The sequence below is a fragment of the Chenopodium album genome, chromosome 6, assembly GCF_948465745.1.
Source record: "Chenopodium album chromosome 6, dcCheAlbu1.1, whole genome shotgun sequence".
Classification (NCBI taxonomy): domain Eukaryota; kingdom Viridiplantae; phylum Streptophyta; class Magnoliopsida; order Caryophyllales; family Amaranthaceae; genus Chenopodium; species Chenopodium album.
The window spans coordinates 9,173,352-9,185,704 of NC_137839.1; the positions used below are offsets into that span (position 1 = coordinate 9,173,352).

The 12,353-nt window shown below is 35.6% G+C and overlaps 2 protein-coding genes across 3 annotated transcripts; one reads left to right on the forward strand and one right to left on the reverse strand.

Annotated features, from left to right (window-relative positions):
• The first annotated feature begins 3,581 nt into the window (after positions 1 to 3,581).
• LOC145634540 (cytochrome P450 CYP72A616-like) lies at positions 3,582 to 6,130 on the forward strand. Its single transcript, XM_081685961.1, has 5 exons — positions 3,582 to 3,889; positions 4,393 to 4,613; positions 4,688 to 4,932; positions 5,011 to 5,404; positions 5,558 to 6,130. Exons 1-5 carry the CDS (start codon positions 3,616 to 3,618, stop codon positions 5,990 to 5,992), a joined length of 1,569 nt encoding a protein of 522 aa, XP_081542087.1. The 5' UTR covers positions 3,582 to 3,615; the 3' UTR covers positions 5,993 to 6,130.
• Positions 6,131 to 6,645: 515 nt separating this feature from the next.
• On the reverse strand, positions 6,646 to 10,608 carry LOC145634541 (uncharacterized). 2 transcript variants are annotated; one of them, XM_081685963.1, is made up of 11 exons: positions 10,489 to 10,608; positions 9,811 to 9,872; positions 9,674 to 9,732; positions 9,530 to 9,587; positions 9,394 to 9,430; positions 8,565 to 8,657; positions 8,431 to 8,483; positions 8,243 to 8,303; positions 8,003 to 8,085; positions 7,682 to 7,915; positions 6,646 to 7,106 (listed from the first exon to the last, which is right to left on the reverse strand). In XM_081685963.1, the coding sequence occupies exons 2-11, from the start codon at positions 9,850 to 9,852 to the stop codon at positions 6,951 to 6,953; spliced, it is 876 nt and encodes a 291-aa protein (XP_081542089.1). In that variant the 5' UTR covers positions 9,853 to 9,872; positions 10,489 to 10,608; the 3' UTR covers positions 6,646 to 6,950. The 2 variants fall into 2 exon arrangements, with proteins under 2 accessions (XP_081542089.1, XP_081542090.1); XM_081685964.1 differs by having other exon boundaries at positions 9,811 to 9,869; positions 10,489 to 10,569.
• Between the last annotated feature and the right edge of the window lie 1,745 nt (positions 10,609 to 12,353).

A 12,353-nucleotide genomic window follows, 5' to 3' on the forward strand; every position in this document is an offset into this window, starting at 1 on the left:
TTTATTGGCGTTTAGAGAGCCACAATAGCGGGGTAAGAATCGATCCCAGAACCTCCTAGAATCGGAAGGAAAGCTCTAAACACTTGAGATATCCCTCACTCTCAAGTCTAATATAATTAGCTCTAAGCATTTTTCATATCACTTTAGCATATGTTATGCTTTTAGAGAAAACTAATGACATTATTAAAACATTTGGATCTTGGTTGAGACTTGAGAGTAGAGAATTACATACGCATTTTTATTTATTTATTATTTTTTTTTTAAAAAAAAAGAAAGGAAAATTCTCCCTTATAGAATTGAACATAATCAATGGTAACAAAAAAAAAAAAAATTAAAAATATCTTAATTAAATAGCATTAAAGTTATAATAATTCTTTAATCTAGCATTATTTTAAATTCAACAATGATTAACCTTTAGGGGCTGCCTGGAATGGGTGTAATGGGAGGGGAAAAACTACACAAGTAAAATTTCTGGAATTGTTTTTAGTATGGATCAAGGGTAATTAATTAGTGGGGTAATCTATTTCCTTAAAAAGGAGGTTAATAAGTACCCACCTCCCCCCTAGGGTAACAATCTCCCCTGTAAAAAAAAATACTCTCCACCGTTATATTGTACCTTCCTTCTCCCCTGCTCATGCTATCTCCTACACCTCCATATCACTCCGCCCAATTGAAGCTGTTGGCCGCCATTATTGCCGCCCGATGGAAGCTGCTAGCCGCCACCATAGCTCATCAATTCTGGCGAATTACGAACAAGTGTCATGAATTGAGCCATTGGTTGAAGAGATATTCGAACAAAAGGTTAGGGCTTTTGATCTTTCAAGTGAGGCGATGCTTGTGGTGGTCTTAAATTTATCAACGACATGATGGTTGTCGTCGTTCGTCGATTGCCATGAAGTGGCTGTCTTTACCCCAGGATACTTGCCAAACCTTAGAAAATGAAATATTACTCACTAAATCAAAACTCAAGCAGAATCTACCCCATTAGATATTACCCCCCTATTAATTTATGGAATTCCAGGCATGCCCTTAATGAATAATCATGGTCAACTAATTAACGCCCTCACCACCATACCATACGCTCACGCTCAGCATCACTGCACTACCTTGCAACCCTAAACTAGAGGTGTCAAAACCGAACCGACCCGAAAAAAATTATTCGTTTCGAATTGTAACCGATCCGATTTGATCCGAGAAATTCAAGACCCAAACCCGAATTGAACTCAACCCGAATCCGAACTTGAACCGATCTGAACTTAACCCGGCACCGATTTAATCCGACCTGAACTCAACCCGAATCCGATTTGACCCGACCTGAACTCAAACCGAACCGATTTGACCCGACCCGAGCTCAACCCGATCCGAAATTGACCCGAAAAATAACTGATCTAATCCGATCTATTTTGACCCGAACTGATATTAACTCGATCCGATTTGATTTTTACCCGATCCGAATTTAACCCGGTCATAATTAATTATTTACTTTTTTTATTCAAGTTCTTATACTATATATTTACTAATTATTAATAAGTTAACTTTTTTACTACAAAGAAATAATCCGGAGTCTTAAGTTTACTTCATGTACATATCAATTATATTAATTTACTTTCTAAGCTTTATAAAATGCCACAAGAGCTAATAAACCTAAACATTAAGCGGGAGTTAATTGATTTGCTTGTAAAGCTCTAGTTAAATGCTGCCTAAAGCCCATTGTCATTTTTAATGAATTCCTCCAATTCTGTTATATTTTATGAACTAATAATTCTTTTCTCTAACACCTACAACCAATTATATCATCACATTACTACTAGTCTGATGCAACCTATAAGAAACAATTATGAAAGCAAAATAAATAAAGTTTTAAAGGATATATTGTTCGTCAATATATCACTAGCTCGGTCTCACTTCTCACTTATATAGGGGATAAGTCATCGATAATTATTCAATCTCAATTTTCCTCAAAGATAAAAATTACACATAACTTGATCAAATGAGAAAACTAAAACTTCGTGCTTCGTAATTAATAATCATATTGACCCAATAATAAGGTAAAAACTAAACAATATCTCTAGTTTCAAAATAACCTTATTTGGATATGAATTTGGTCAACTCGACCAAAATCCAGCCAAACACAAAAAGGAATTGAACCGAAATTGACCGAACCGAACTTGACCGAACCGAAATCATCCGAACCGAAATCAACCCGACCCAAATTCATCCGACTCGAAGTTACCCGGCTAAACCCGTTTTAAACCCGATCCAAATATATCCGAACCGAAAGTGAATCGATCTGAAGTTGACCCGACCCGTATCCGACCTGGACTCGATAGACCATGACCCGAATTTGTCCCGACCCGAATTTGACCCGATCCGAGCTAAAAGGATAATTTTGATCCGAACATATCCGACCCGAACAGACCCGACCCCAATAGACCCGACCCAAACTCCATTCGATTATCCGAATTGACACCTCTACCCTAAACTATAAAAACACAACAAATATGTTTTTAAAAAAAATAAAAATAAAATAGCTATAAATTGGGTACAAAAGTAAAATTCTACGAATAGGACAGAAAATGAATCAGATTACGAGAGCAAGGTCGACACAAAAGGTGATGATGAGTATTGTGTTGTATGCGACGTGGTGATGGGTTTTTTTTGGCATGGTGTTCACTGATCATGAGAAAAGGAAGTTTGAAAGAGTAAATAAAAGAAGTGAAAATTAGCATATTTTATATTCATCAAATGCGTGAATTCATATTTATATATATATATAGGAAATTTTTAGAAATCGATGAGGTAATTATTGTACTGTAGATGAGTAAGTAGATTGATTACTGGAGAGTATAATTCTACTATTATAGGAAAACCGTGAATTGATTTTATAGGTTGATTGAATTGTTAAATTCATTGATTGTGGAATTGATGAAATTATTTAAATACTTAAGAAATTAATTTATTGTGATAAGATGATGGCATAAATCATGACAATAATGACATAATCTTATCAGGTCAATTGATTAATTATTATAATTAATTGATTGAATCAATTAAAGACATAATTGATTAATAATTATGAATGAATAATTTTTGTAAATTAATTGAATCAATTTAAAAAATAGAATTATTTTTAAACGCTTTTTAGTATATATATAGGGGTATTAAAGTCTTTTTAGGAAGACTACATAGCCTCTCCTTTGGCTTATATAATACAGATATTAAAACAAATTTAAACGCCGAAAGGAACATTGGAATAATAACTTGTCAAAAGAGCCAACTTGTTCTTCAAGAATTTGCTTGAATGCAACATACAATTAAATATATTTGTTCAGTGTACTAGCTCAACAAAGTCAAAATTCAACACACAAACATAGGAAGTAATAAACAAATTATTATAAGTCCTAAACTTACCAAAAGCTACAAACATATCTAGACTTGCAATAACTTGTCAAAGTAGCTAACTTCTCCTCCAAGATTATGTTAACTATTATAATGTTAAAATAATCTATAGTAAAATATACTTGTAATATTATTACATGATCTTGAAGATTATAAATTCAATCCAAATTCTAAATAGAATTATATCTACAACAAACTGTTTATTTTCATCAGAAAATGGATCCTTTAATACTAATCCTCATCACCCCTATAATATTTTTGGTTCTATATTCTCTTACTAAAGTATTATATTCACTTTGGTGGAAGCCAAAATGGTTGGAAAAGAAACTAAAGCAACAAGGCATAAAAGGCACCCCTTACACTTTCTTGACTGGAGACATGAAAGAATGGGTGAAGCAAGTAGAGGATGCTTGGTCCAAACCAGCCAACCTTAACCATCAGATCGCAGCTCGTGTCGATCCTTTCACTCATAGTATATCCCAGAAGTATGGTATGTATCATGTATGTGACTTTGTGTGAGTTGTGTCTATCCAACTTGTTAATCTTTCTAAGAATGACAATATAATATGTGAGTTGTTACAACTATCGTACAAAATTTAGGATCTTACAATTCTACGATCCAAAGAAATTTGATGGGTTCGAATCCTTGTTTAAGTCTATGTTTGTGTCATTACTTATATTATTCTTTGTTTTAATATCATTACTTGCAAAGTAAAGAGTCAACCTTTCAGAGACCAGGTATAATCTAGCATTTCATCCATAATTTTGTGAGAACCAACTTCTTTGACTCTTTCTAATTTTAGTATAGCCAAACTAGTAAACTACCACCTGCAGATACATATGTATATATACACCCGCCACCCGCCTATTGGCCTATATTGGTTGTAAGTTAAATGGAACTGATTACATAAAATTTGTGGCGAACAGTTGAAATTTGCTGTAAAACAATCAGTTCAGTATAAGATTGGGATTGAACATGTTTTATGAAAACAGGGAAGGTAGCCATGTGCTGGGCAGGCTCAACACCGAGGCTGATTATCAAGGACGCGGAGATGATGAAACAAGTGTTAAGTAACAAGGAAGGTCATTTTGAAAAGCCATACATAGACCCACAACTCTTAGTCCTAACTAAGGGTCTTACGACTTTGGAAGGTGAAAAGTGGACAAAACACAGAAGGATCATCAACCCTGCTTTCCATATAGAGAGGCTAAAGGTATGTTCCGTAATTCTGTTATTCCAATTTTTTGCTTCAGAAGTCTGATTCTGTCATATATTGGTTTAATTTAGAACATGGTGCCTGATATGGCTGCTGCTTGTGGTGAGTTCATCGAGAAATGGAAGAACTTGGCTGGTGCTGAGGGAAGTTGTGAAGTCGACATCTGGCCTGAGTTTCAGAATCTGACAGCAGATGTAATTTCGAGGACAGCTTTTGGGAGCAACTATGCAGAAGGGAGACACATTTTTGAGATTCAGAAGGAGCTTTTGAATCTTGTGATCGAAGCAATGCAGACGTTGTACATTCCTGGTCTCAGGTATATCATATTAGTGCTTCTGTAAGTTAGTGTAAGGGGAGAACAGTTCATGATAAAACAGGATTAAATTTCCTGCAGATGTATTCCTACTAAAAAGAATCGGAGGAGAAAAGAATTGAGCAAGATGATCACATCAATGCTCACAGATGTGATCAGGAAAAAGGAGAGTGCTGTCAAAGCAGGAGAATCAAAGGCGGATGACTTGCTAGGCTTGCTTCTGCTGTCTAATCAACACAGCAATGAAGCAGAAAATGCTACAATTCTGAAACATGGCGGGTTAACAACAGAGGAAGTGATTGAAGAGTGCAAGCAATTCTACTTAGCTGGCCAAGAAACAACCGCCAGCTTACTTAATTGGGCTATGATAGTATTAGCTATGCATCCAGATTGGCAAGAGAAAGCGAGAAAAGAAGTCATAGGAGTTTGTGGGAAAAACTCAATTGATTTTGAAGCAACTACTTACCTCAGGACAGTAAGTTTGTCTTATCAAATTGTATTTCAGTTCTAAGAGTTATGTGAATTACAAAATATAACAAATGCCACCACTTGAAGAAATAATGCTCTAAACTTTATGATCTGTAAGACATAAAAGTGGTTTAAGAATATTTTCATCTCTGGTTTTTAGGTTAATATGATACTTCAGGAGGTTCTAAGACTATACTCACCTGTCATTGCTCAATACCAGCATACTTACAAAGAAACCAAACTTGGAGACTTCGTCATCCCTGCAGGAGTTGATATTACACTTCCGACACTACTTATCCATCACGACCCTGATATCTGGGGAGACGATGTAGATGAGTTCAACCCAGAGAGATTTTCTGAGGGAGTTTCAAAAGCATCCAAAGAGCAACTCGCGTTCTTCCCCTTTGGATTTGGTCCAAGGACTTGTGTTGGTCAAACTTTTGCTCTTGTTGAAGCTAAGGTGGCTTTATCTATGATTCTACAGAACTTCTCCTTTCAGCTCTCCCCATCCTACAGTCATGCTCCCCACACTGTTATGATGCTTCAACCGCAGCATGGAGCTCATATAATAATGCATCCTTACCATGCTCATTAAACAAGCTGCAACTTTGTTATAAATCTCCTACCATGTGTATACTAGTGCTTTGGTGTTGTCATAATCTTACTTTTATATCTAAAGAACTAGAGTGTACCCGTGCTATATACGGAATAATACAAGTCTTTTTTTTTCAAATGTAGGAAGTTGATTTTGATAGTATCAAAGAAAAAAAAAATTATATAGTATGAGTTATTAGATTATAGTAGTTGTAGTTAAGTGAGAAATTAGGGGGATACATATTTATTAAAAAATTTCTTTCTTATATATTAAAATGAAAAAAAAAAAAAAAAAAAAAAAAAAACTATTACATTCAAGGATTTACAAAGACCAGTGCAACCAACAAAGGAAGAAGTGAAAGAAATGCAGCATTATGAATGAAACAAGCCACAAATGTGTACACTCATGGTTATTTTGGTGAAGACTCAATGAGTGATAAGACTCATTCTTTGTTCTCATTAATTTTGCTATAATCACATCAACGATATCACAGTAATGTAGTACAACGTAACAACTGAGTTAACTGCATCTACACATTGCTATATAGTCAAGGAACAGAACCATTTTACAAGTCTAGCATAAGAGTCTTAATTTGGAAATCAAAATTTATAGCAAGAAACTTCACATAAAAAAAAAAAATAAAAAAAAAAAAGTGAAAATATTCATTCAATCATTATCTTTTTTTACGAATGATGTCAAAATTTTACATCATTTCAAGCACAGATGGCTTTAAATGATGTTAGGTACACTTTCCAGAGGAAAAAAAAAAAAAATGAGTAAAAGGAACCTCTCCCTTTCATTGACAGGTTCTAAAAATGGCTTATTTTTTTTGGTAACTATCATTGAAGGAATTATAAGGTATGGAAAGCAGACTTCTATAGAGCCTCGCGTTTAGACTGTATATTCTCTTTTCTGTAGACTATCAAATCTAAGTACTCCGTATCTTAAAGCTTAACCATTAGCAACCCAAGTCAGCAAATTTATCCAAAATAGAGTCCACATCAGGAGTTAGAATAGCACGCTTATTGAGCTCCCCAACAACACAGCAATGCTTCTCCGCAGAATTAATAGCCACAACATCCTGGGCAAATGTACAATCTGAACCAAGGCTTGCCTGCAGCAAAAAGTTTAACCATAAAAATGGGATGTCAATGCAGTGAAAACTATTGGGAAATTAGAGGGGGATAGGGAAATTCCCTACAGCAAAGAAATAGAACAATCACAATTCAGCAAATGTAGGCAAATAGGCAATCTTTACATTCCAAGATATTTTAACTTACATATAGAACAGTCCAATCCAAATAGACAGAGTTGTGAGAGTTGCTAGTGGGCAATATAATGAATTGTTTTAAGAAGGCTAAAGGAAATAACTTGCTCTTTTGTCCTTGTAGGTCAACTGTTGAGTTTTCAGGGGAGGGTATATCTATGGCTGTATAACATCAGGTAAATCAACTATGGTAGAAGCCATAGAAGCCTTGTGCATTGAGTGGTTGTCATAGCAATCATATGTTGTTATACATGATGTAAAGAGTAAAGGCAACAAAAGGGATGTTAAAGTTGTACAATCCAATTGAAGTCAAAGGCATCACGCAACCAATTCAACCACTCAAAATATACCATCTCATTTTTTTATCTTTCTAGCCAGTATAGGTTAGACTCATATTACAGCCTTTTAAAATTTGCACTTACATCATAAAGGGTATCTCCAAGCTTAAGCTTCACAGCACCACTTTTGTAAATCAGCATTTTTCCCATGATACCTGCTTGTAAATCTTTTAATCCAGCAGCCTTCTCTACGGGGTTTGAGCCACTTGGTGGTTTGGAGCTGCTGGTTGAATCTTGGCCTGCAGCTGAAGTTTGTTTTGTCATCGGGATAGTCGTTGGTAGCTGAAAAAACATCATCCTAGGCTCAGAATCTTCCTCCTGCCATGAACAAGTTCAGATACATTATGCAATCTGGAACTCTATTGTCATAAATTCACATCACGTGGAGCTATTTATAATACTCACCATAAGGCCAAGCTCCATCGCTGGGTTGGACATATTTTCACCAAAAGTAGACAATTGCCCAAATTCTTCTTCATTAAGGATATCTGAAAGCAAGGAAAAATTGAAAATTTTTAAAAATAAAATTAAAAGGCTAATTTCATCTGTTATGCTTGCATATATGACTTAAAACAAATTACATTGAGCCACAAATTGATGGTACTCAAAATCACTAACAAAAATATGTAATATGCCTTGACATACCTGGATTTCCAGAATAAGGCCTTCGAAGAGGAAGAGTTACAGGATAATAGCTGTAATAATTCTGTGAAAGCATGTACATAATCAATTACGGTTCAATAAGTTCAACTCAGAGGAAAAAGGCAGAACAAACCAAATAAATTAAATGAGTAGGGTAATGACCAATTTGACCCATTAATGAAAAAACCTACCCATGGTTCTTTGTATTCTTTGTTCTCTCTCAGGTTGGAAAACTGAGCTTTATCTGGGTTACAAAAAATTTCTTAAGTTCATAGGAGTTTAAGCAGTGAAATCATCAAAGTTATTGCTCACCAAAACACTATACCTTGATTCCAAGAATTATTTCCATTGGAGGCACTGAATTGATTACTGGGGATTGATGATCCGTACCCAAATGCAACTCGTTGAACAGGTTCTGCTGCATACCATAAAACCAAGAGGAAACTTCAGGTGTTATCAAAAAGAAAAAAAGAAGATTCCGTACAGATTTGAAAATATTGATTAAGAACCATGTCACTTCACATTTATCCCCATCATCTCAAAAAGGCAAGAATTTTCTCTCCAAATAGGCAAATAGCAAACAAATATGCATGCAGCCATGCAGGGATCATCAATAAGGGGAAGTAATGTAGATTAACATCAAGCATGAAGATAGGTTTTGACGACAACATGCATAAGCTGGCAGCCAATAAGCAGATAGCTTGATTACATTAGGCTAACTTGTCTATGGTCACCGTTAACCATTATGATTCAATCCCTAGTGGTATTTCTCTCCTATTACTTGGTGATGAGGAGTATCAGGTTGGTAGGGTTGGGCTTAACTCAAGTGACTATCAAAGAATATGGTCCCTTAGAAAATTTACCCAATCATTAATGAAGCCTTGGAAGATTAGGGGTCCACTCCTAGTCCTTACCTACCAAAAGAGGGGAGAGAAAGCTCATGAGGATATTTTTAAAAGAAAAAAAATTGAGTCAAATCAATGTAAACAACATATTAATGCTAACTTGACTAAACAACATTTGTCAGCTTTCAGGATTCACCAATAAAATGGGTAATTTTCGTACTCTTGTGCATTCTTGATCATAATGCTCATGTGCTTGACGCTCATATCTTAGATGCAGCAAGGAGTAAAGACTCAGAAAAAAGAACTCACATTTTTTATTAATCTTAGGCTTCGCTGTTAAGGCATCCTATGAAGGAAAAGCAATAGATTAGAACAGGAAAATTTTGCTTACATATAACAATGACAGAAGATGGGAAAATAGATGTTCAATGGATATAAGCAAAACCTGAAAACGTCGCACTAACTCCTTTGCCTCAGCAGTTTCAGCTTCATCAATCACTTCACTGCAAACAAAAGACATTAATTGGATATATGTACACTGCAGAGTTCATCCCCCGAAAACCACACTACTAAAGCAATAACACCATACGTTTTTGCAACAGCAGCTTTTGTTGCTTTGCGTACTGGAGCTTTTGGTTGAAATCTCACCTACAATGAGAAAGACACATATTATAGAAAAGCCTAGGAACAATAAATGTGTTTGTGATGAAAGAATGAGATGTAAACCTTTCGCGGTGCTGGTTTTTGGTCAAATGATCCTGGATTCATCACAATTCGATTGTAAACTACTACAAAGATAAATCCATGAGTTAGCCACAATTGGGTTAGCGACGAATTCCCTGTATAACAGATACTTATAGACTACATGTACAATGAAACTTAACAAATTCAAAACCAAGATTTTGCATCAAAATCAGAAGCTCATTCATAATGTATGATGTCCACCATTGACATTGTTATCCATAACTACTAATGTACAATGAAATTTAACATAATATATTGTAAAGATTCACCCTTCATCAATCAATTCATTCTATCTGTATCCCAATATCCTCTTCCTAACGCTCCAAACTACGCGGGATACTGAGACTCAAAGTCGGAAACACGCAACCGAAAATTGATGAAGAAAAACCATACCCCAGTAGCCACTCCACTCCCTAAGACTGAAAAAAATATACCTCCCACTATTCGCGCAACATAACCGATCAAATATACTATGCTGAAAGAAATAACAATGCTATCAAATTGAGAAGTTATCAATGCTTTGCAAATACTTGAAAATTCCAAATAACTAATCATTCATCATTTAGAGAATCCAATTATCTCACCAACAAACATATAGTGAAAGTAATTTCACAGTTCAATCCTAACATTAAAGGGTTATGCAATACATTAACAACTTACCTGAGAAGCTGCTGAGAACGAATAGTTTGTAGTGGAGAATGTCAAGTGCGATGTTGAGTGTGCTTCAATGGAGAACTCAGAGAGAGAAAGAGCGCAATTTAATGGGTTGGAGCCCCGTTAAAACCCCTAACCTTGCCCCAATTATAAATGGGTTAGATTCGTCAATATATAAATGGGCTAGGAATTTATACGATTGGCCAATTACAGATCCTTAATCGGGCCAGTCCGGCGTTATAGTGATTTACAACCTCCGTCAGTACATATTGTTTGCAACGATTATACATTTTTCTCTGTACTTTAGGTCAAATTGTTGTAAATAATATATAACAGAGGTAGTATATAGTATTAATTTCTCATTTACCAATTTATTTTCTCAAATATCATTTTCACACACCAAATCTTGTATCGGTTATATGTAAGATGTTTTTAGTATTTTTTACGAAGTATATTAAAAGAAAAAGTGCAATATCGAGACTCAAACAACTCTTCATCTTCCAATCAAACCTGAATTTGACTGTTTTTCGTAGTGTTTATTTTACGATATTAGAGGGTTTCCCCTATTGAAACTAATTAGATTCTGATAACCTCGTTAACGTAAAAACTAAAAATGAATAAAATTTCACTACCTGAGGAAGTAAAATAAGAATTGAATCAAATTAAGGAAATAAACAAATGAATATAGAATATAGATGCACATACCTTCTAATAAATAAAGGATAAAGTCAGGACTACAATCACATTACAAGAGGAGAAAACTACCTCCACATTTATACAATTGGAATGATCTGACGGAGTTCAGAACATATTAACTAAATCTAATCTATTGCTTGGCTACTAAGTTAAGGGAAAACTAAGAAAAACGCTAAGAAATTTTAAAGAAATGAAATGTTTTTATTGGTTGCTATGAATAATCAAATTCTCCAAACCAACAACAGTTGGGTCAAGTGGTAAGCAAGTAAAGCAACTTGATGTCGCTTAAGGGAGGTCTCGGGTTCAAGCCTCACCGTATGCAGAAACTCTTGTTGTGAGACTCACCCACCATACGTCAGGTGTGCTACCCAAGTCGGATCCGAATGTAGTGAACCGAGTGGGCATCCTAAAATTAAAAAAAAAAAAGAAAAATCAAATTCTCCAAGAATTTCGCCTTGTTTCCTATTACTGCCCCTAACCATTCCACGATTTCTGTCTCCTTGGCTCAATGCTTCCTTTAATATAAGTCTAACTGGACTAATACAGTTGGCCATGTTCTTTAAGGAATTTTGGGTCTCGATATTAGGCCATCCTCTCTGCCTACCAGACCTTACATACGGGAATATCTCATTAGGGACGAGATTATCCCAAGATTCTTCACTACCCATAGGCACTAACCTAGCTAAATGGTGGGCAACAAAATTCCCATTCCGTTTAACATGAGACCAAAAAATAGAAGAAAAACAAGAGCTAACCGAAACTATATCCTCGAGGATACAATCTGCAGCAGAGAAAGAGAATGAAATTTTCTTGAGCTTCGAAATCAAAGTCAGCGAGTCTGATTCAAGGATAATGTCTGTAAGACCAAATGCTCTAGCCTTCTTGATACCAAACAAAGCAGCCTTAGTTTCAGCCACTAACGGGTCCCATCTGGCTCTCACTCTTTGGACAGCAGCCATGATAACTTGCCCCTTCCAATCACGAGCAACCATGCCCAATCCAACCCAACCATCATCGGCTAACGATGCATCAACATTGATCTTCACAGCAGCTTGAGGAGGAGGAGCCCAAATGTTGTTCCCCGCTGTAATCGGAGAAGGAGTAATACCCCCGTAAATTTTCTCAGTATATTCTCCAAAATCAACCACCAACCTGCTATGTCTTCCCAGAAGAAT